The following is a 20388-nucleotide window of genomic DNA, read 5'->3' on the forward strand; positions in this document are numbered from 1 at the left end:
TTCCCAAACAAAGGCCATAGCCTGTGAGGAGGGGTCAGACAATGACTGATTTTAGGTCCAGAAAAGTGAGGGTGTGGTGACAGCTTCTGCCCTGTGAGCGGAGCTGTGGGACAGCAGCACCGCTCTGACACACAGTGGATGAGATGTGGTTCAGTTTGGATTCATTAGTCCCACGGATCTTTTTTTTTAATCTAAGTGCCACATGATTTTAAACTTAATTTTCAGAGCATAGGGCATTTTTATAATGGAATATTGCTGAGCTGAAACACAGCTGAGTTAATGTGACATGTCCATGAGGCTGGAGCTAAATCAAAGTTGTAAATGCTGTACTAACTGAAAAGAAATTTATCTGGGTGGGGATGGCACAGTGGATATGACATGCCTTTGGTGTGGGAGACCCGGGTTCAATTCCCACTGCAATACATCAACCAGTGTATGTGACACTTTAACCCCTAGTTGCTCCAGAGGCGTGCAACCTCTGACACATATAGCAATTGTAAGTCGCTTTGGATAAATGTGTCTGCTAAATGACATGTAATGTAATCATAACTATGATGCAAATGTAACTTTCATTAATATAAACAAAGTTATGCACTAAAGCTTTAAGTCAAGGCTAAATGACCAATTCAGCAAAGTATAAAGGTAATTCAAAAGGCCAACCTCCCCCGTAGTGACGAGGTCAGAGCCTTGACACCACATATCACAGGAAAGAGTTTAAATGAGTTCTAACAGAAGGGTACTGGTCCCTACCTCTCACGTCCTCGTCCTCGATGGTGGTATTGGCACTCTCACTGGACTCCTGTGAAATGACAAATAAGGGACATGAGTAGATCTAGACTGCCACGAAAGGCCAAACACGCTGAGGACAGACAGACAAGAGCTCAGCTGAGATCAGTACGCTCAGCGCTCCATCACAACAGCTGATCTTTGACTTTGGGTTAGGGTAAACAATGTTTTTTTTTTTTTTTTTTTTAACTGCCATCGCGATATCAACTGGCGCAATAAACACATTACGAAGACACTCCGATTTTTTTGTATCAGTTGAAAGAAAATATCAGTAGAAAACTTCACTTTAAAATGTAACTTTTAGTGCTGCCTTTTATACTCAATTCAATCTTAAATTTGTTCAATTAACAAATGCTGGAAACGATTTCCTTTATTAGTTTAAATTCAACAAGCAATTTGTTGTATTTTAGCAGAATACTGAAAGCAACTGGGTACACTTTAATATCAGTTTATTTATTGCAAGTAGTATCGTTATCGCATTATTCAACAACGTTATCGCAGATTTTCCTCATATCGTGCAGCCCTATTTTGGGTAGTAGCATCTTTTATCACAGTGTCAAGATACTTGAACTAGCGACATGAACTAGCATGACTGTTCAACTTCCCTTCTACAGAACAAATATCGAGCCAAATATCATTTCATGATAAGAAATCAAAATACTTTCCATTATATTAAAGGATAATTCAGGTGTATTAACCATGTGGGTATCATATTTGTAATTATAGCTGTCATTTCTGTCAGTTATGATTATGAAGAGAAATTCATCGTTGAGATGTGGGAACACGGTTACATCGCTACAGAGAAGTGCGATGGGGTTAGAAACACGAGCAGTCAGATTATCCAGGGTATCTAATCCACTGGTTGCAAACTTTTTGTGACAGACTTTTAGATGCTTGAAATCATCCAGAAATTTATAAGATACAAATTATTTTTATTTTCCCTTCAAACAACTTTCGCTAACCTGAGGGTTTCTCAGCTGTAAAGGGTAACTACGGTTTTTTTCAACCTGTTTTTCAACCCTATTTTCCAGTCTAAGTGACTGCTGGGAACAACAATCTTTGACATTGGTCCAGTATTAAGGGAGATCGAAACAAGCTACAATGTAAGTTAATAGGACAATTGTCCAGCTTGTATTTACCTTCACAAAAGTGCTTGTTTTGCCGCTGACAGGCTCAGATTATTATTCTAAATGTCTGACAACATTATGGAAAGGATTTCTAAGGAGGTTGACTTTTAAAACTTCGTTGAGACCTTTCTGTTTAACCAGAAACGGCTCTGAAGTCGCTAGCGCTATAAACCCACCAGACTCTATTTAAAAAAGCAATACTTTTAGCGTGTATAGAGCAAACATATTTTCACATGTAAATCAGTAAACTATGTGTTTATTTCAACCAAAACTAGAGTTGTGATGGTTGGAAAAGTGGAAAGACGACCCAAAACAGCTTTTCATAGCTTTATTTTGTTTTTGTCGACTTTGAATGAAGTGTATTATAAGATACCTAAAATTACTGTTTATTTACATGGAGTCTGGTGGGTTTAGCGAACGCAATTTGGCGGATGTTTTTATGTTTAAAAAAAGGACTCTTTTTACTCTTTAACAGAAAGGTCGACCTCCTTAGAAATCCTTTCCATAATGTTGTCAGACACTTAGAATATTAATCTGAGCCCGTCAGTGGCAAAACAAGCACTTTTGTGAAGGTAAATATTAGCTGCACAATTGCCCCATTAACTGACATTGTAGCTTGTTTTCTCCGCTGCTGACTGCAGCGATCTCTCTTAATACTCGACCAATGTCAAAGATTGTTGTTTCCATCAGTCACTTAGACACAAAAACATAGGAACATAGGGTCCAGGTTGGAAAAAAACAGTAGTTACCCTTTAAGTGAGTACCATCTTATTAGCAATCGGAATGATGCCCAAAACTAAAATTGATTTATCCTTTATATGGATTCCCATACACATCTATGTACATAAAGCCTTTTCATCCCGGAGTATCTCATGTTGCACGACACACCGCTTGTACAATGATCTGATCATTGTAGACATAAACACAAAAAAAAACTGAATATTGCATTGGTTCAAGTGATGCATTAGGCAAACAGCTGGACACTGTACACTTTATGGAGATACTACAAACCACTATGCACAAGAACACATACTGTATGTCACACTCTGATCTACGACACCATCATGTCACTGCACAAAGCAAAAGATACAAGCATGCATGTGGAACCACACTGTCATCTGATGCTCTATACATGATAATGTAGAGATGGATTCCAGGCTATTCTGTTAAGGCTCAGAACAGCTTCGGTATCCATGGTATATCATGGTCGTTATTTTGTTCCAACAGCATGCATAATCCCTTTGTCACGCAACTGCTCAAAACTCATTTTACAACTACAATGACTAAACATGCTCTTCCACAGGTTTAACCACTGGCATGTAGGATGACACAAACTCAGTTCAGATCCTACATAATAACAATCACATAAATATCCAGAATAGTAAGTAATACACAAAATTGAACACATAGATGATCAATGTCAGAAGAATGGCATGCAACAGTTGATAACAGCATGCAATATCTCTCAGAAATACCATAGCCCCTTGCTTTAGAAGTGTCAAAGGGCACACAAACATCGTCACCAGAAGCAACATTAAGGCTTTACTCTAACTGGCGCACACATCAGCAGCACACCACAGCTTCAGACTAGCATCTGCTCAGCTGTATACCTTGTTTCCATCAGCTGGGTTGTGGATAACAGTGGTTTGAGGCTCCTGATTTGAGAGAACCAACAGTAGGAAGAGAGGTTGGTGCAGAACGAAAGTGAGTTAGGAAGAACGTTTGACACAAATGTATTTTGCAAAAAAAGGAAAAGAAAAAACAAGAAGGGGAGACTGACATACTGCTATTCAGAGGAAAGCAAGTCGGTACTAAAAACAGCATCACTACAGCACGACTACACACCTACACAGTCTATGCTATGGACACATGGGATGTTATGGCAGTGGAAGTTGTGAAAATTCCCTGAACATCAATTATATCAAGTGTTACACCACAGATGATCAAGTTTTAACCAACACTGATGAAATCATGACAATAACTGACATTAAACACAGACTTAAGAGAAATGAGATATAGAATACAAACTTATTTTTCTACAGCTAAAATATCCAGTAAAAACGTTGAAAATGTAAAAGGTAAGCCTTTGACCAATAACACGCAACTTAACAAGTTTAAGCCAAGGACCCCTTAACTGAGACAGATGGATCAGGGACCCCCTACTACATATATTGTTTAAAATTAAGTTGCATATTAAACTTACAATACAATAACGTGTGGGCAGCCTAAAGCCTTTAAACATACCCTTCAATAAGCTGTTACAATAATAATTGTTGGCATGACAAACATACATCATGTTTTAATGTTAAACATACATATGGCACAGTGAATGCTTAGGATGAACTGTATCTGTGGATGGCTACCTTAGTGACTACCTTACCTATAAGCCAGTTAGCCTATCATCAATAGGTGTCTTTTCACAAATAGACTGATTTATATTTGCTAATAATATGTTGGATTCATGTTAAGAAATTTTAGTTTTTGGGAAAAAAAAAACTTTAAAAAATGTAAAAATAATTTAGTGGGCACCCTGCAGTAACTGACGACCCCCTTGGGGTCCCGGACCCCCTGTTGAAGATCTCTCCTCTAAAGAGAGTAAAGACATCCTTAACACAGGATAGGACAAAGACATTACAGAAGTGTATTATCAGGATGAATTTCCCACTCACACATAGTATATGTGTTTGCTTTCTACGAGTGCTGTATGACTGTGGAACACGATTCACTTTGACTAAAACCTCTAAAAAGGCAGGCTGGGCTATCTGCACGTGAACTCTCACAGTGATGCTCATGTTTTCTGACAGAAGTACACTGTCCCTATCCACCACAGGATAATGCCACGGTTGCCAGTGCTGGATTTGTGCTCTAAGTGTGCATGGCTACAGTTCATGTGACCGTGACTGGTTTGATTTATACAAGTGAAAGAGAAGGGGTAAAAATCTCATCATTTCTTGCATAGACAGTGGACAGTTTGATGCGTTTATATTTTTAGGCTTTTGTTGCCTTTATTGGATAAGATAAGCTGTCTTATCCAATAAAGGCAACAAAAGCCTAAAAATATAAACAGGACACTGGGAGAGAAAGGGGAATGACATGCAGTGAAGGGCCATGGGTCGGAAGGAAGGACTGAGCCTTGGTACATGGGGGTGCACGCTCAACCAAGTGAGCTACCAGGTCGCCCCAGGTGAGTGGTACTTTTAAGGTTTGGATGACTGTGGAACCGTCCTGGTTGAATTATCAGTAATATCGGACGGTTGCAACTTTGTCAGAAAATATCTTGTGTGATAAGAAGTCAAAAAGGTACAAACCCTAAAAGATTTGTTTTCTCTTTGTATCAATCTCATGTCCGTGCACTTTGGAGCTGTAGTCAGAACATGGTTAACTTAGCTTAGCATAAAGACTGGAAGCAGGAGAAACAGCTAGGCTAGTTCTGCCAAAGCTAAAGAATAGATCAACATGTCTAAAGTTGACTAATGACATGTACCCTGTTTGCTTAATTCTACTTAATAAACTGAAATGTAAAAATGACATCTTGTGTTTAACGGGAGTGTTCGCAAAAAAATAGTTCCAACATGTAACTCCTCTAAAACCTTTGCGTTTGCGTAGAGATTAAACAAAAGATACATCATCATCATCATCATCAATATCAATGAATGAATAACTATCATGTTAAGAACAGAAGTCAACTAAAACTCCTGTGGTGCAGTTCTGTTGTGTGTGATGCTAACAATGAGGAATCTAAAGATTAACCTGATAAAAAATTCACTTTTGGGTTCTGGGTCAATTTTGGGGTGGCGTTTTTTGTTCCCATTAGTAATGATGCTTTGATTCAAGTCTGATTGGCTCATGGGTACCGGAATTTGTAGAGCTATTTGGGGACCTAACTTAATTTATTTGATTTAACTAGGGGGCTCAACTGTCCTACTTTAGCAAATATTAGGTTATCATTTACAATAGTTACAGTGGTAAGAAACGCTCAAAAAAATCCACCCAATAGCAAACCAGTGTTGTCTCCAGTTTGGTTGACAACAATGGCTTGAAACCTGTGACAAAAGTAGATTAGCCACAGTTGACATGCAATGGCCCCAGTGTTGCCATTACAGAAGTCATCAACAACAAAGGAAAATGTAGAAATGTACAGCAATGTGGCAACGCAATAAAATGTGCATGGACAGCTCATGTAACACAACCATGTCATCTAACACATTTGTGGTTCTTAAGCTTTATGGAAAAAATCACAATCGACAATAAAGTGAAAAAGACACACATCACTGACAGTATGGCCAGATAGACTGTTTGAAACAGACCGGCATGCAGACATGCAGGCAGCAAGGCAGGGAGACAGTGTACCAGAGAAGGAGTGGGGGCAGGCTCTTTGGGGCTGGTGACCACATTGGCCTTGTTGTTGATCTGGAGTGACAGAGTGGACAGACAGGTGGACAGACGGGACAGGGCACAAGTGTCAAGACTTGGTGTTCAAACAATCATTCCTCCAGCAGCTGCTGTGGAGGGAAAAGTGGAGCATTGTGTTCAAGAGTTGCTTTCAAGAATGTTTCAAGTGAGTCAGTCCATCAAAAAATGTGTGAGCCATCCAGCACCGAATGCTCCAGCTTCAGTTTTCAGTCATTAAGAATCAAACACCATAGCATAAAAACATAATCAACTTTCATTAAAGGTTAACTACGGTTTCTTTCAACCTGGACCCTATTTTTCTAGGTGTTTGTGTCTAAGTGACTGATGGGAACAACAATCTTTGACATTGGTCCAGTATTAAGCGAGATCACTGCAGTTGGCAGCGGCAAAACAAGCTACAATGTAAGTTAATGGGGCAATTGTCGAGCTTGTATTTACCTTCACAAAAGTGCTTGTGTTGCCGCTGACAGGCTCAGATTAAAGTGTCTGACAACATTATGGAAAATATTTCTAAAGATTATTTTTTGGGGCTTTTTCCCTTTTATTTAGAAAGTGGATAGACATGAAAGGCGGATAGAGGGAATGGCACGCAGCAAAGTGCAGCAGGTCAGATTCAAACCCTGTGCCACTGCAGGACTCAGCCAACATGGGGCAAACGCTCTTACTGGGTGAGCTATGAGGTTAGGTTGTTTTTTTTGAGTGAGTCTCGTGGGTTTAGCGCTCACGATCTCAAGCTTTCTGGTTAAACAAAAAGTTCTTAAAAAGGTCACATATTATGAGTTTCCGTGTTTTCTGTCATATCTACAATGTTATGTTGGATTTTTCAAATAATGAGGTAAATGTATTTTAGACAAATCCCTGTGAGCTAAAACGTTCAGATTTTCAACTATTCTGAGCGCTCCGGTTTTTTCTACTCTCAGCTAAGTGTTACGCAACTCTAAGCCGGCCTTCTAGGATTGGTCATCTGCTCCAGGTAGGCAGGACTGGAGTGTTTGTTTTTAAGCCACTGCAGTGTTAACATTGTCACATGTAGCTACATGCTAACGGCAGTACAATAGGTCACCTTGGCTGCCAGTGTCATTAAATTCTCCCCAATTCCGGGTCACATTACTCCTGAAACAAGTCTGATTGGGTAGTGTTTGGTTCAGAAGCCTTTATCTGCGATTTTGTACGGTAGAAAGTGCTGCTTCTAACGTACAATCTAACTACAATCTAACGTTAGCATACTGCTAACTATTAAGTAGCTACACGCTAACGCAACATAGCTGTAATCTCTGCCAGTGCTGGTCATTTCTCCCCAAATTTGGGTCACTTTACTGCTGGGACATGTCCAGTTGTGTAGTATTTGGTTTAAAAGCCTTTATTGGCTATTTTTCACGGTACGAAGTCCTGCTATATACTCCGGTGCAGTAGCTCCAGCTTCAATTAGTGAAACACGGAGCACAAATTCCTGGAAACACTCTGACCAATCAGAGCAGACTGGGCTTTCTCGGGAGGGGGGCTTAAAGAGACAGGCGCTCCAGCAGAGCCTCATACAGAGGGTGAATACAGGTGCAGCAGCCATGGGCAGTATGAGAAAAATGAAGTGGTTTTTTTAACATTAAAGTGTTCTAGTACAAACACAAAAAAAAGTATAATCCTGAAAATGCAATATAATAGTTACCCTTTATAGGAGGTTTTCAAAATGTCCATCTCTGTAGGAATCCTTTCCATAATGTTGTCAGACACCTAGAATAATAATCTAATAAGAATAATCGGAGCCTGTCAGTGGGAAAACCGCATGGATGAAATTGACAATGCAAATTAGCCCCATAGGGCCACATTGCAGCTCGGTCAGTGGCTGCTAGCCACTGTTTTCTCGCTTAATACTGGACCAATTTCAAAGATTGTTGTTCCCATCAGTTACTTACATGCAAAAATTTAGGAAAATAGGGTAAAGGATGAAGAAGAAAACAAATGTCCCTTTAAAAACAGAGTAAATAACCAAATTGGAGCATTATAATCCGAGGTCTGTCTGCTTGCAGTGCGAGATGACAAGCTGTTCTCATGTCTGAGACTTGGATAAGACACCTGAGATACAGCATTCTCCAAAATGTGAATGCTTCCATCTTTGCACAAGAGATCATGTCAACCCTTCATTTGACTGGATGGGTTTACAGCGTATAGCACAAAGAATTGTTGCCGGGATAATATACAGTATTACCTGACTATGTTACCCGAGCAGCTTTCCGAGGCTACACTATAATCACAGTGGTGATTTGAGCTAACTGCTTATGTCAGCATAACATGCCCAATTAACTCATTACATGTTGATTTACCTTCATACCTATACTTTTACCTACTCTTCTCCACTGGCAGAGTAGTCGTATACTTGACGTTCCACTTCTGGGATTGCTCCGTTGCCGCTGGAAAATCCGCCGGATTTCACTTTTTTAGGCCGGATATTCGTTGCCTTGGGCTTTCTTTGTGTTGGCGTTCTAAACTCATGTACACTCCAACACATGTTCCACCAAAACAAGTTCCTTCCGAGCCTATTTTTCAGAGGCACCGCAGCTTTTATCTGGTGCTTAGCACCGCCCAAGACAATTCTGATTGTTTTAAAGAAATGCCAATAAACCAGAGAACGTTTTCCTCCAATCCCCAAATGCTATGTGGAGAAGCCAGACTCCCCTCCAGCGTGCTTTGGAGGAAGGTCTGGCAAAGATAGACTATAGCAAGAGTGACAAACAAGGACGAAAGCCTCAACGGCTATGTTCCCATGGTTTTCATGAAATATGACCGCTACAGTAACTTGGAAAATAGCTATATGGAACGCAGAATTTGATGAATTTACTGTTTATCAGACCAGAAATGAGACAAACATTAGATAGCTAGCGCACCGCGCAGTCCTGTTGCGTCACTCCCCACAGCTAGGAGACTTTGCCAGGGAGGAGAGACCGTTCCAGAAACAGACCTTCAGTTAGTGGCTTTAGCAACTCAAATTCAGCTGACCTTGGGTCGAACCTGTAACCAAATCATTCCCTTCAAATATCAGGAATCATATCGCAATATCAGTCAAAAATAATCTGTTAGATATTTTTTGTCATATCGTGCAGCCCTAATGTAAACTCCATAATACATGTAAATGTGACTATGAAGCGCTTTTCTAGTCTTAACAACTTCTCAAAGCACTTTTACATAGTACAGGAACCATCTACAATTCACACATATTCATACACTGTGGCCGAGGCTGCCGTACAAGGTGCCACCTGCTCATCAGATAAACATTCACAACCACACGCCGATGGCACAGCATCGGGAGTTCAGTGTCTTGCCCAATGACACTTCGACATGGGACAGCAGGGCCGGGGATTGAAACACAGACCTTCCTATTGGAGGATGATCGGTCTACCGCCTGAACCACATCCGCCCTAAATATTAAAAAATATACTAGTTTCAGAATTTGATAACTGAGGACAGAAAACCTTGACAATGACAAATTATTTACACAGGAAAACAGTAAAAGTAATCAGATTACTCTTAGTTCCAAGTAAAAATCACATCCTGTGATGAACTATGTGAGCATGTAAACATAACCTCTGACCAAGACATGGACATGTATCAGTGTCTTCAAAACAGCATGGTGGACTGTCAGCTATAGCTTCTGGGTCACATTCTAAAGATAGAGTAAAATAAAAAGATGACAGGGTTTTTTTAACCTCTAACTCTAATGAACAAAGAATAGGGTCAGCGTTTGACATCATCCATTTGATATTATGTGTAAAAAGTCCTGAAAAACTGTAGAGAAATAAAACTACAGACTTAGATTTATTCTTATGCTGGGGACACAGAACATGACTAAACTTGAGCCACATAAAAAGAAAAAAAGCATTTTGAGAGAACACAGTCCCATCTAATTGTTAATCTAAGGGTCATGAGTCCAACAGATCCATCAGAACATCTGAACCCGACACCAGGAAGAAGGTCTTAAGTTTGTTTAAATGCTTACTTTTATTTACTTTTAAAAAGGCATTCAATGTAAATACATATTATATATATATATATAGAGCTTCACCTCTACCTACACTGTGTTCAGTCATGCAGTGCCTCCCCAGCCTGAAGCAGCCTTGTGGGGAAATTTAAATACAAAAAGGGGTTTTCTACTGCTACCCACTGCAGGCATCAGTGAGATCAGCCAGGCCTACCCTCAAAGGTCCGATAGCGTCCGTCTTCCTTTTCTGCATCGAGCAGCCACAACACAACGAGAGAGACAATTAACCTAGGCCTGACTGTGCCACGCACGCATTGCTAGATACCACTAGGGTTATGTGAGAAAATGCTCTGCTATTTGGGTGAAGTAACCCTTTAAAAGGGAAGAAAACCTAAGAGATGATAGTGTTGGTGGAAGAGTAATGATGGTTCAGCTGATGAACAACCTAAACAAGGGTGAAATAAATGAGTTAAAGTCAGGGGGTGGACACACCCACACACCCCCCCTAGTGTCAATGGAGAATTTCCTCATATGACAGCTGAGTGGAGAATGGCAGAGAGCTCTCCCACCCTTAATCATAATTTAACAATCAGTTATTCATTTCCAAAAGTTTCCTCAGCTCAGACAGCAGATGTTACTCCTCTCACACAGATTTACAATGTAGAGGGGGGTTAATTATTGGGAAATATGTGTTACACCCACTTGGGCAAGATTGCACTGAGGCGACATGAGCTCCTGTTTTTACCAGAGCAGTAGTGTTGATTGAGTTCACGGACCACAATGCACCAGTATTCAAAGAACACTTACACATGAACTGAAACCTGCTGAGGTTGAAACAATTTAAAAAAGGAGCACATGAGCTTTCTGTACAAGAAAAGAAAACAGAGAAGTGTGAAGACTGAAGAGTGAGAGGGAAACTGAACTTACTTTGATGCCATCCGCTTTTTTGTTGAGCAGGCTCTTGGCTGCTGTGGGAAAAAGATAACAATACAAGGATATAAGTGGCCAGCTGGAAACACACACACACACACACACACACACACACACACACACACACACACACACACACACACACACACACACACACACACACACACACACACACACACACACACACACACACACACAAACACACACACACACACACACACACACACACACACACCAATGCTGGCCCATTACTAGCAACCTCAGAGGGCACTGAGAAACAGAAACATGCTAATTAAGCCAGGAGATGAAATAAAACTCAGTGAATCATTAGCCTACAACATGCAATTACAGTAGATCCCTCTGACAAGACTGTAGGAGACACTGGATGGTGTTTAGTGTTGCTTTCTCTGCCCACTTTCACATCTCAAACATGCTACGGACACACCAATGATTTGTATGGAGTGAGCTAAAATCATATGAGTGTTTCATTTTTGGGGGTGTTAACATGCAAAGACACAAACAGATGATTGGTAGTGGCAGGGGGAGACAGTGAGGGTTTTTTATTGCCAGCAGCAAATTGTCGAACTGTACACATGCACGTTTAGGAACTGATAGAGGCTTTGCGTTGACATCACATATCTTTTAGCAGCCATATTGGAGGAACATTTTATAAGGAACATTTTAAAAAATTATGCATTCCCTGTCCTCAAACTGGTCTTATAACTTTTAAAGACATCTTAATGACAAGTCCAAATGGTTCCACTTTACTTGAGGTTATGGATATTATTCATGATACCGTCATATAGCTAAGTATTTGATGATGAAATCAAACTTCATGACTGGTCCAAATTGTTTGACTTTACTTGAGGTCAAGGAAAACTATTCATGACAATTATAATGCTCTATGACAGCCAATGTAATGACAGTTTAATGTAATGATAACACATGAAGCTAAATAGTCTTGTTTAATGTCAATTTGTCGTAACACAGAGATTGTTGTCTTCACTAATGTCAAGTTGTCATGACAAAGACATCTCGGACAATGCTAACTTTGCATAAAAAGTGTCATAATTTACCGAATTACAACAGTCATGAACATTCAAAATGACTTCTTCATGTTCATGACAGATGTCATGTCATAATAATGACAGTGTCAGTCTTATGATCACCCCATTTAAATAAAGTGTAACCTAATTTTCTTTTAACATTTAAATCTTGAGTCTTAAATCATATAATATAGATTTAGCCCTAATTTAACAAAACCTATCGTTAATTTGTAAATAGAAAATACATGAATTATTTTACAGTATACGCAGCTGTATACATAACGCCTGTGAAGTAATTTATACAGGTGTGTACCAAATATATGTACTCATTGACACATGGTTACTCCTTTTCCATTTAATGCAGTAATAATGTGTACAATACTATATTACGTTACAGAAATCTTGGTAAAGCTATGGTTCTATGTTTACACCTATAACAAATTGTTGTACAGGTCTATACATATAATGCCCTAACAAAACAAATAATGATAGGAAACATAGCAATTATTAAATATGACAAAGTTTTACATTGTAATTTGCGATGGCTATTCTATTGTACTACCGAAATCTGTAAATCTCTAGCCTATATTTATGTATAGATTAGATACTCACAAAACTCTCTGCCAGGGTACCGAGCCAATAGACGCTACAGTACATCGCCATAGGGATGCAACCATGCATCATAAATCGGTTAAAAATGCATGTAAATGTGGCAATATTACAACCGGTTAAGATACAAAATAAATCACGATGAAATTCTTAAACAGCCTAGGGTGTAATCTACTTGTGATTTCACTTGTTTCAATTCAGACATCACCACATCTTCTTAGTTTATTTATTTTGATGTGGGATGTTTTTATGAATAACCTAAAATTTTACTAAATTAAATAACAAAAAAACATTCATAATAGGCATTTTTGCTTTCGGCTTTCTTATTAAAATAATACATTTTGTATTCCCTTATAAACTATGACATTCAAGATGGGTGTAATATAATATCTAGTGATTAAGTAGCAGTGGCGATAGAGAGCACACCTTCTTGTTTACTTAAATCGAACAATTCTTCGGTTATGTAATCACACCGAGTGACATCGCAATTGCAATTAGATTAATCATGCAGCCCTAATAAAAAAAAAATCTAATTATTATGATTTTTTTTATTTAAAATAAAATACACTTATAAAATACTGTATTTTGCATATTTGATGAGAGGACACATCTGTTTTGCACAGTTTATATAAAAAAAATGAATATTCTTCAGTCATTTGTCTGCAGCTCATTCTCTTAAAAGAATCAAGAAAATCGTATTGTGAACTTGAAATCATATTGAACTGGGAGTTGAGTGTATTTTTAGATCCCTAATATGCCATACTGAGTATGCTTCCATAGTAGCAGCAACTTCTGGTCTTTTGCGTGTTCCGTAAGCAATATGGCCACCAAAGGATGCACTGTGTCAGCTAAGAACCTGTTACTGATGCTTTTTTTTTTAGACTTGACATGCCTAAGTACCAAACCTGGTAGTGTAGTGTGACACTGGGAAGAAGAGCCAAATGCACCAAGAACTCTTACCTTACACAGGAGTTACCACACAAGAGCGGGAAGGAAGAAAAACAAAAGTCAATAAGGTCACTGACATAATACTGCCAACTGAGAAAATCTATGCGAATAAACCAAATGTAATCGTGACTGTCATTTGTCATGAAGAGACAAATCAATAATGTTTGACTCAGTTGAAACACTTTGCCCTTTACAAGGGACCTGAAGAGGGGATTGCATCGATCTGTGTGGTCATTCAGTCTCTGTTGATAGCAACTGAAAAGGGAGGCCCGGTGGAGCTTTTGGGCTCAAGGCCATGGGAATTGAAAGAAAAAAAAAAGTGGATTTCAAAAGAGCAGCATGTAAAACAATACCTAAAAATACACAATGAAGACAGAGTTAGGAGGTGTCAAGAAAACAATCTCTCTTCAGTAATGATATTTGCACCTAGAAGGACAGCATGTCTTACAAGGGAACAGTATTTCAAGCATCAATCTTCACTGGTTCTGTCCTACCTGAGAAGTTGCGAGTGGCCAGCATAGTAGTCAGGATAGCACCCTAGGGAGAGAGAAACAGACAGTATGTTTACATTGGCTGAAAGTTTAGTTTGCTCCCACTTCAGAGAAGCACAAGAGGAACTTTGTACAGTGATTGGTTCAGATATATGTATGTCAATATTGCCAGTATTGTCATACCTGCCCCCGGACTTCAAGAGGAAATTAGCAATTGTTGCTATAACCTGGCCCAAGACATATTCTCTTGTATTACAAGTTTAATGTTTATTTGTGCATTGTCCCCGTTTCAAATAAATGCATTTCCATTTCCAATACAGTACCAGCAACCGCCCTTTTAAACTGCTAGCTAACTAGCCAGCCACTAAAAGAGTAAACTCTTAACAACTTACCGAAAAGAAACACAAAAATATTTTCAAAAATAGGCATATGCTTATTTTTTTAAAGTAAGTGCTGTACAACTATCAGAGAAGTAATACTTGAGGTAAGTTTAGAGACATTACCTTATTTAATCATTAAATTAATGAATATTTTTGTTGTATCTCTTTTGGGTGTTGTAATTAGTAGACGGTCCCTAAGTTTTGCCGTCTCAACACCGGAACTAAACAGAGCTGAATTAGCAGAACTTTTATGCAATTCTTTCACATCTGCTGCAGTCAGATTCACTGTGTTCACTCGGAAGGAATCCCTTCACAAGGGTAGGCTCTTGTAATAACATTTCAAACATGTTAAGAGGCTAAAAGCACGTTTAATACTTGCCAGGTTTCAGCCTACTGGGTGCTAACGCTAGCAGGAGGATAACACGGTGTAGGCAGCACCGATTGTTTTCATTTTTCTCGCTACGGACAGCACTTCAAATTTACAAAAAGAGTTAAGTGTTGAAATCAACCGACCTTTAATAGTTATTTAACTTTAAAAAACTATGACATGATGATTTATAATGTTTACTAGTTATTAGTAATGTATGCATGTGTAATTTAGTGGACTAAAAAAATTATTACTTTATAAATTTACAGTAACATTAATTTGACCCGTAAATCTCTTTTTGGTGATTTGCAAAATATATAAGCTATTTTGTAATCATTCATACTTAATATAATATATACAATGTTATGATGTGCGCAGACTGTTAACATATTACAATTACAACATTGCTAATAATTAGTAAACATTATGAATTATCATTTTATTGAAAAATAACTATTAACCAAAGTTTAATTAACTATCAATTTACCATTTATTAGTGATGGTTATTATAAAGTGTTACCCCCACAACTATTTGGTCGAAAAAAAACTTCATAACCATCATAATTCCGCCTATGACTGGATTTGTTATTTGTTATTCGATTTGTTATCGGCTTAAGTGGACCAGGGTTTTTAGGTTTGCTTTGGTCCGAATCGTTGAGTTTGTAAACTTGGAGCGATTTCCCCTTGGTTTCGGTTTTGTTTCACACCTGGAAAAATCCAAGCGAACCAAAATGCGTCATTACAAACCACATAAGAAGTTTCACTCCTCTTATTGGGTCAGATGTTTCTGAGAGAGAAAACACTGCAAGCAGCTACAGTTTGCAACTACTTAACCGGGGCGCGTGGGACTTGAACCCCAGTCTCCTGGGTGAAGGGCTGATGTCTATTCGACTCTGCCACCTCCTCTGGCACCTCCTCCATCGGTTACAGTGCTCATTTAAAGGTGCTGTATGTAGGATTGCGAATATCCAGGACTCAGCCAAAAAACTTGAACATCAACAACTTCTCGGTCCCTCACCCTTTTCTGCTAAAGCCTCCTAAGCCTCTCCCCCCACAAGGGAGAATGAATGCATGTGCCTGAGCAGTGAATGACATGCAGTTAGACACCCTCCCGGCCCTGATTGGTGCATCTGAACAGGGAGCGGTGGATTTTTGCAAATCGCACTACAGGCTGTAGGTTGTGCCAGAGGAGCCGGATTTATTTTTAATGACCTGCTTCACGTAGTTCTACTGGAACATGGGGTCAGTTTCAGCAAATATGACAGAAAGGTAGTTTTATAAGGCTTACCTACTGCACCTTTAAGACAAACGGGACTGTTGGGTTTGGGAAAGAAAGACATTTTCTGTGAAATGCGGGACCCGTCTGTCAGATGATTGAACCCATGACCTGTGTGTCCTCTAACCAGAGTTTTATCACACTGAGCTACCTCATCTGATACCAGTAACTGGTTTGGTGGAGTATTTTATTTCTGCATTTTGGGTGTAAAAACCTTAAAATGTAGTGCATTCCACCAGTATTGAACCCACAACCATCAGAACAGGTCATGGTTATCTGTGAAGTTGGAAATGTTTGGGTTGGAGGTTGTATTTATCATTCAATTAGATACGAGAGCTAGGGAAGATGCTTGATGCTAAACACGCCGCCACTTCTCTCTCTGTTTGTGCAGTATATAGTTGGTGCTGTTCCAGGTCGGATCACGTTCTCACCACAAACGAACCGCTCCAGAGTTGGACTGAAAGCGTACCGAGATCACCTCATCGAGCAGGTCTCGGTAACGTGTTCGGTTCGCTTTTGGTGGGCACTCCAGTGTGATTTCCGCATTCTCACCTGCACAAACGAACCGCACCAGCGGGGCAAACAAACTCTAGTCCGATTCAACCAAACTAAACGGGGCAGGTGGGAACCCCGACCCCCCGAAATGCAACATCTGAACAATAGTACGTCTTGTATAGTAGCTTCTGTTGTCACTCACCTTGAGTTTCCTTCTAGCGTTGAATTTCTTCAGGCACTCCACAGTCTCCTGTCTGTGCATCATGGACGCCACAGTGGAGCGTTGCTGTGGACACAGAGAGACAGTGTGAGCAGTTGGAAGGTGTGCTTCACAGCCACAAGCAATGTTTTGCTAGAAGAAGACTTGATTATATTTAGTGATGAATTTAGCTGATTTGAAAGTGTGTGTGGGACACCTACGCAGATCCAGGGGTGTTTGAGTGCATCTGTGGCAGTCACTCTCTTGGCTGGATTGATGGTCAGCATCTTGTTGATCAGGTCTTTGGCCTCTGGAGTCACTGTGTCCCACTCAGGAGAAGGGAACTGTTCGAACGAATGACATCACAGAAACCAATTAGAATGTCCCAACTACCTCTGGCATTTTCATCATTGCTAGCAAGCCGCCTCATTCTGTGTAACTGGAAGTCTCACCTACCCCCCCCCATACAGTTTATATATTATATTAAAGCAACACCAGAGAACTTTTCCCGCTTCGGTCCCCCTACAGGTTGGAAGCAGAATTGTCCATTACATTATGCAAGTTTGCCAGATCGGGTAGCGGATCTGTAGTTGGAATGAGACATAATGAGACATTATGACCCTTTAACTTATTGGGAGAAAACAGTGTCCATGTCAAATCTGACATTGAGCACAAAATGGAATGTACTGTATCTCGTTTCACAAAGCCCAGTTCAGAGTCAGACCAAAGATTTGCGACGGGACAAAACCGATTTAGTACGTCGTGTGGGAAAGTTGCAGCGGTCTGAACCGGCCCGGAGGCTCAGCGAGCGCCCGCCTGCGCGGTAATATGGTGGAGCGACCTAGAGAGTGACTGAAGAGAGCGAGCATCCGTAGAGCAAAGCAGTGAATCAGAGAAAGAAAAGGTTTTTGACGTTTCATCACTAGGAAAGCACCTGTAGCAAGTATATCACTATCACTAACTTTACACCTCTGCAAAGATTCGACTGTGAGACTGGCAGTTGAATCAGGCTCCTTTGATCAAGGCTTCCAATACTCAACTACTCTGGGTCAACCCCTCGTCCCAACATTCACTTAACCTTTGTGTTGTCCTCGGGTCAAATTTGACCCGTTTTCAAAGTTTTTTTTATATCCGAGCCAAATTGCCTCAAACAACATGGATGTACATTATACGGCGATCTTAGCAGGTAAAATCAATGATTAATTTCACTGAATTTAGAATTTGGGGTGTTTTATTCAATTTTATAGCATTTTAAACAAAAAGTTTAAATGGTTTCAAAACAACATCCTGACTAAACTTTGACATAAACCAGTCCATGATTCACTCTGATCTGAACTATTAGCCAAAATAGTGCTTAGATTCTGCAAAAAAAATAGCTATAATGTCACATACATTAGGTTTATTGGCCATGAATTAAATTTAAAGATTTAATAAGTCTACATATGATTCAGCCAGATTAGTGTACACTGTGGCAGACTACCTCACTACAGTCACTGACAGGAACCTGAGAAAGACAAAGTGAGGGAGACAATAGAGAAGGGCAGACAGAGAGGACAGGCTGGGACTGAATTACACTTTAACACAATGTCAAACCTACAGATATTTCAGAAGTCTGCAGGAAGGGAGACATGAGAAATCCCTCATTCACTCCGAGAGAGAGAGAGAGAGAGAGAGAGAGAGAGAGAGAGAGAGAGAGAGAATATAAAACTCACATCATAAGCCCCAGCTTTAATCTGCTGGTAGAGTCTGTGCTGGTCCTCATCCCAGAACGGAGGATATCCCACCAGGAGGATGTAGAGGATCACACCTACGCGCACACACACAAAACATTTTTTTAGTTTTCTGTATTCTGTGTGAGACTTAGAGTACACATGTACATACAGTATACATGATGTCTAAATAAAGAAGGGTGTGGTAAGAGTGCTTGTGTTTGCTGGTGTTACCAGAGAAGGTGGTTTTTGATTGGCTAGCCGGTTGCCAGGAAAAGATGAAAGGGACTCTATCTGATGACAACACGGGCTGACCACAAACACAACACCGGCTATTGTTTCTGTGAGTCATCACAGGGGAGTTAAAAGGAGGGAGGGTGTGGGTGTATATGTGTGCGTGTGTGTGTTGTGTGTGTGTGTGTGTGTGTGTGTCATCTCAGTTCCAGGTGGCCTGGCCCATCAGGAGTGTGTGTGATGAGCATCTGCAATGATTAATGCAAGAGGTTGGAGCCCTCTGTACTCCTCTGTGGTACAAAGCTAGAGCTAGTAGCCTACAATGCACGCACGCAACCTAACAGCGTTATTTTTGGCATTGGCTGGGCGGGGGTTCCCACTGTACAATTATAAGGGAAACACTAACTAGAAATGTTCAGGGGCGGATCAGGATCAGGGGCGTTTAATCTCTCTGGAATTACTGTGTTTCTGTGGATTACAATCATTACAACTGTGGTTTATGAAACAATATGACAAATCATGAGCAATAAAAGAGACACAAAGGAAAGACAGAGATTTCTCTAATTTTAGTTAGATATTTGCACTCTTCTTACTTTGCACGGCAACTGCTGCACAATAATTTACCTCAGAATAAATAAATAAGGTTCTACCTTATCGCACCTTAAAAAAAGAAAACATGATTACACAAGTAACAGTGTAGTGTGTGTTTTTTGACGTGGTGGCAGTCCCTTTGAAAACCCTGAGGGAAGGCCTCTGATTGGCGGTTTCAAGCCATGCCGTTTGTGTGCAACTAATAATGAGCAGCTGCTGCCCGACCCCCAGACACACACACCCCAACAGTTAGGAGTCTTACCACAGGCCCACATGTCCACTGGCTTGCCGTATGGATCTTTCCTCAGCACCTCTGGAGACAGGTACCCTGGTGTACCAGCAAAACCTGGACACACACACAGACACGCAGACACACAGACACACACAGACAAACACAGAGTATTGTTGCCGTCTGTTATTTCTGTGTTCCTTTAATTGTAATGTGCACTGAGACCATGTCTAATGGTGATTTTATACTTTTAATCAATTTAAGTGATTGATTGAATATGTTAAGTCTGACACTGTCCTGAAAACAAAACCTTTCACAGTACAGTAGCTAAGGATCAGTGGGCCCATAAAGTTAAGTTTATGAGCCGAGGTTAACAAGCTCCGAGGAAAACATCCCTCGGTGGGTATGTAGTTTGGCTCGTGACCAGCAACATGCAGCCTACTTTTTCTTTTCTTCATTTATACAGCTGAAGACTTTGACAGGAAATAGGGTAGAGAGAGGGGGAGACATGCAGCAAAGGGCTGCCAACTTAAAAAAAAAAATAATCCTGGAAGTTGCAGCCCACCCTTTCAGACGTTGTACGACTAG

General features: G+C 40.1%; 1 protein-coding gene across 10 annotated transcripts in view; it reads right to left on the reverse strand.

Annotated features, from left to right (window-relative positions):
- Positions 1-20388, reverse strand: part of camk2d1 (calcium/calmodulin-dependent protein kinase (CaM kinase) II delta 1) — a 119417-nt gene that overhangs the window by 13614 nt on the left and 85415 nt on the right. For 3 of the 10 annotated variants that reach the window (XM_039821763.1, XM_039821765.1, XM_039821764.1), the window contains exons 8-14: positions 19834-19917; positions 18750-18844; positions 17259-17381; positions 17041-17124; positions 14324-14366; positions 11224-11261; positions 751-799 (exon numbers count right to left, since the gene is read on the reverse strand). In XM_039821763.1, coding sequence (XP_039677697.1) covers positions 751-799; positions 11224-11261; positions 14324-14366; positions 17041-17124; positions 17259-17381; positions 18750-18844; positions 19834-19917 — 516 coding nt within the window. Of the gene's footprint in view, positions 1-750; positions 800-3523; positions 3569-6263; positions 6324-10510; positions 10544-11223; positions 11262-14323; positions 14367-17040; positions 17125-17258; positions 17382-18749; positions 18845-19833; positions 19918-20388 lie in introns of all 10 variants that reach the window. The other 7 variants (XM_039821757.1, XM_039821756.1, XM_039821762.1 and 4 more) reach the window with 4 other exon arrangements.

The sequence above is a fragment of the Perca fluviatilis genome, chromosome 14 (assembly GCF_010015445.1).
Source record: "Perca fluviatilis chromosome 14, GENO_Pfluv_1.0, whole genome shotgun sequence".
NCBI classification, from domain to species: domain Eukaryota; kingdom Metazoa; phylum Chordata; class Actinopteri; order Perciformes; family Percidae; genus Perca; species Perca fluviatilis.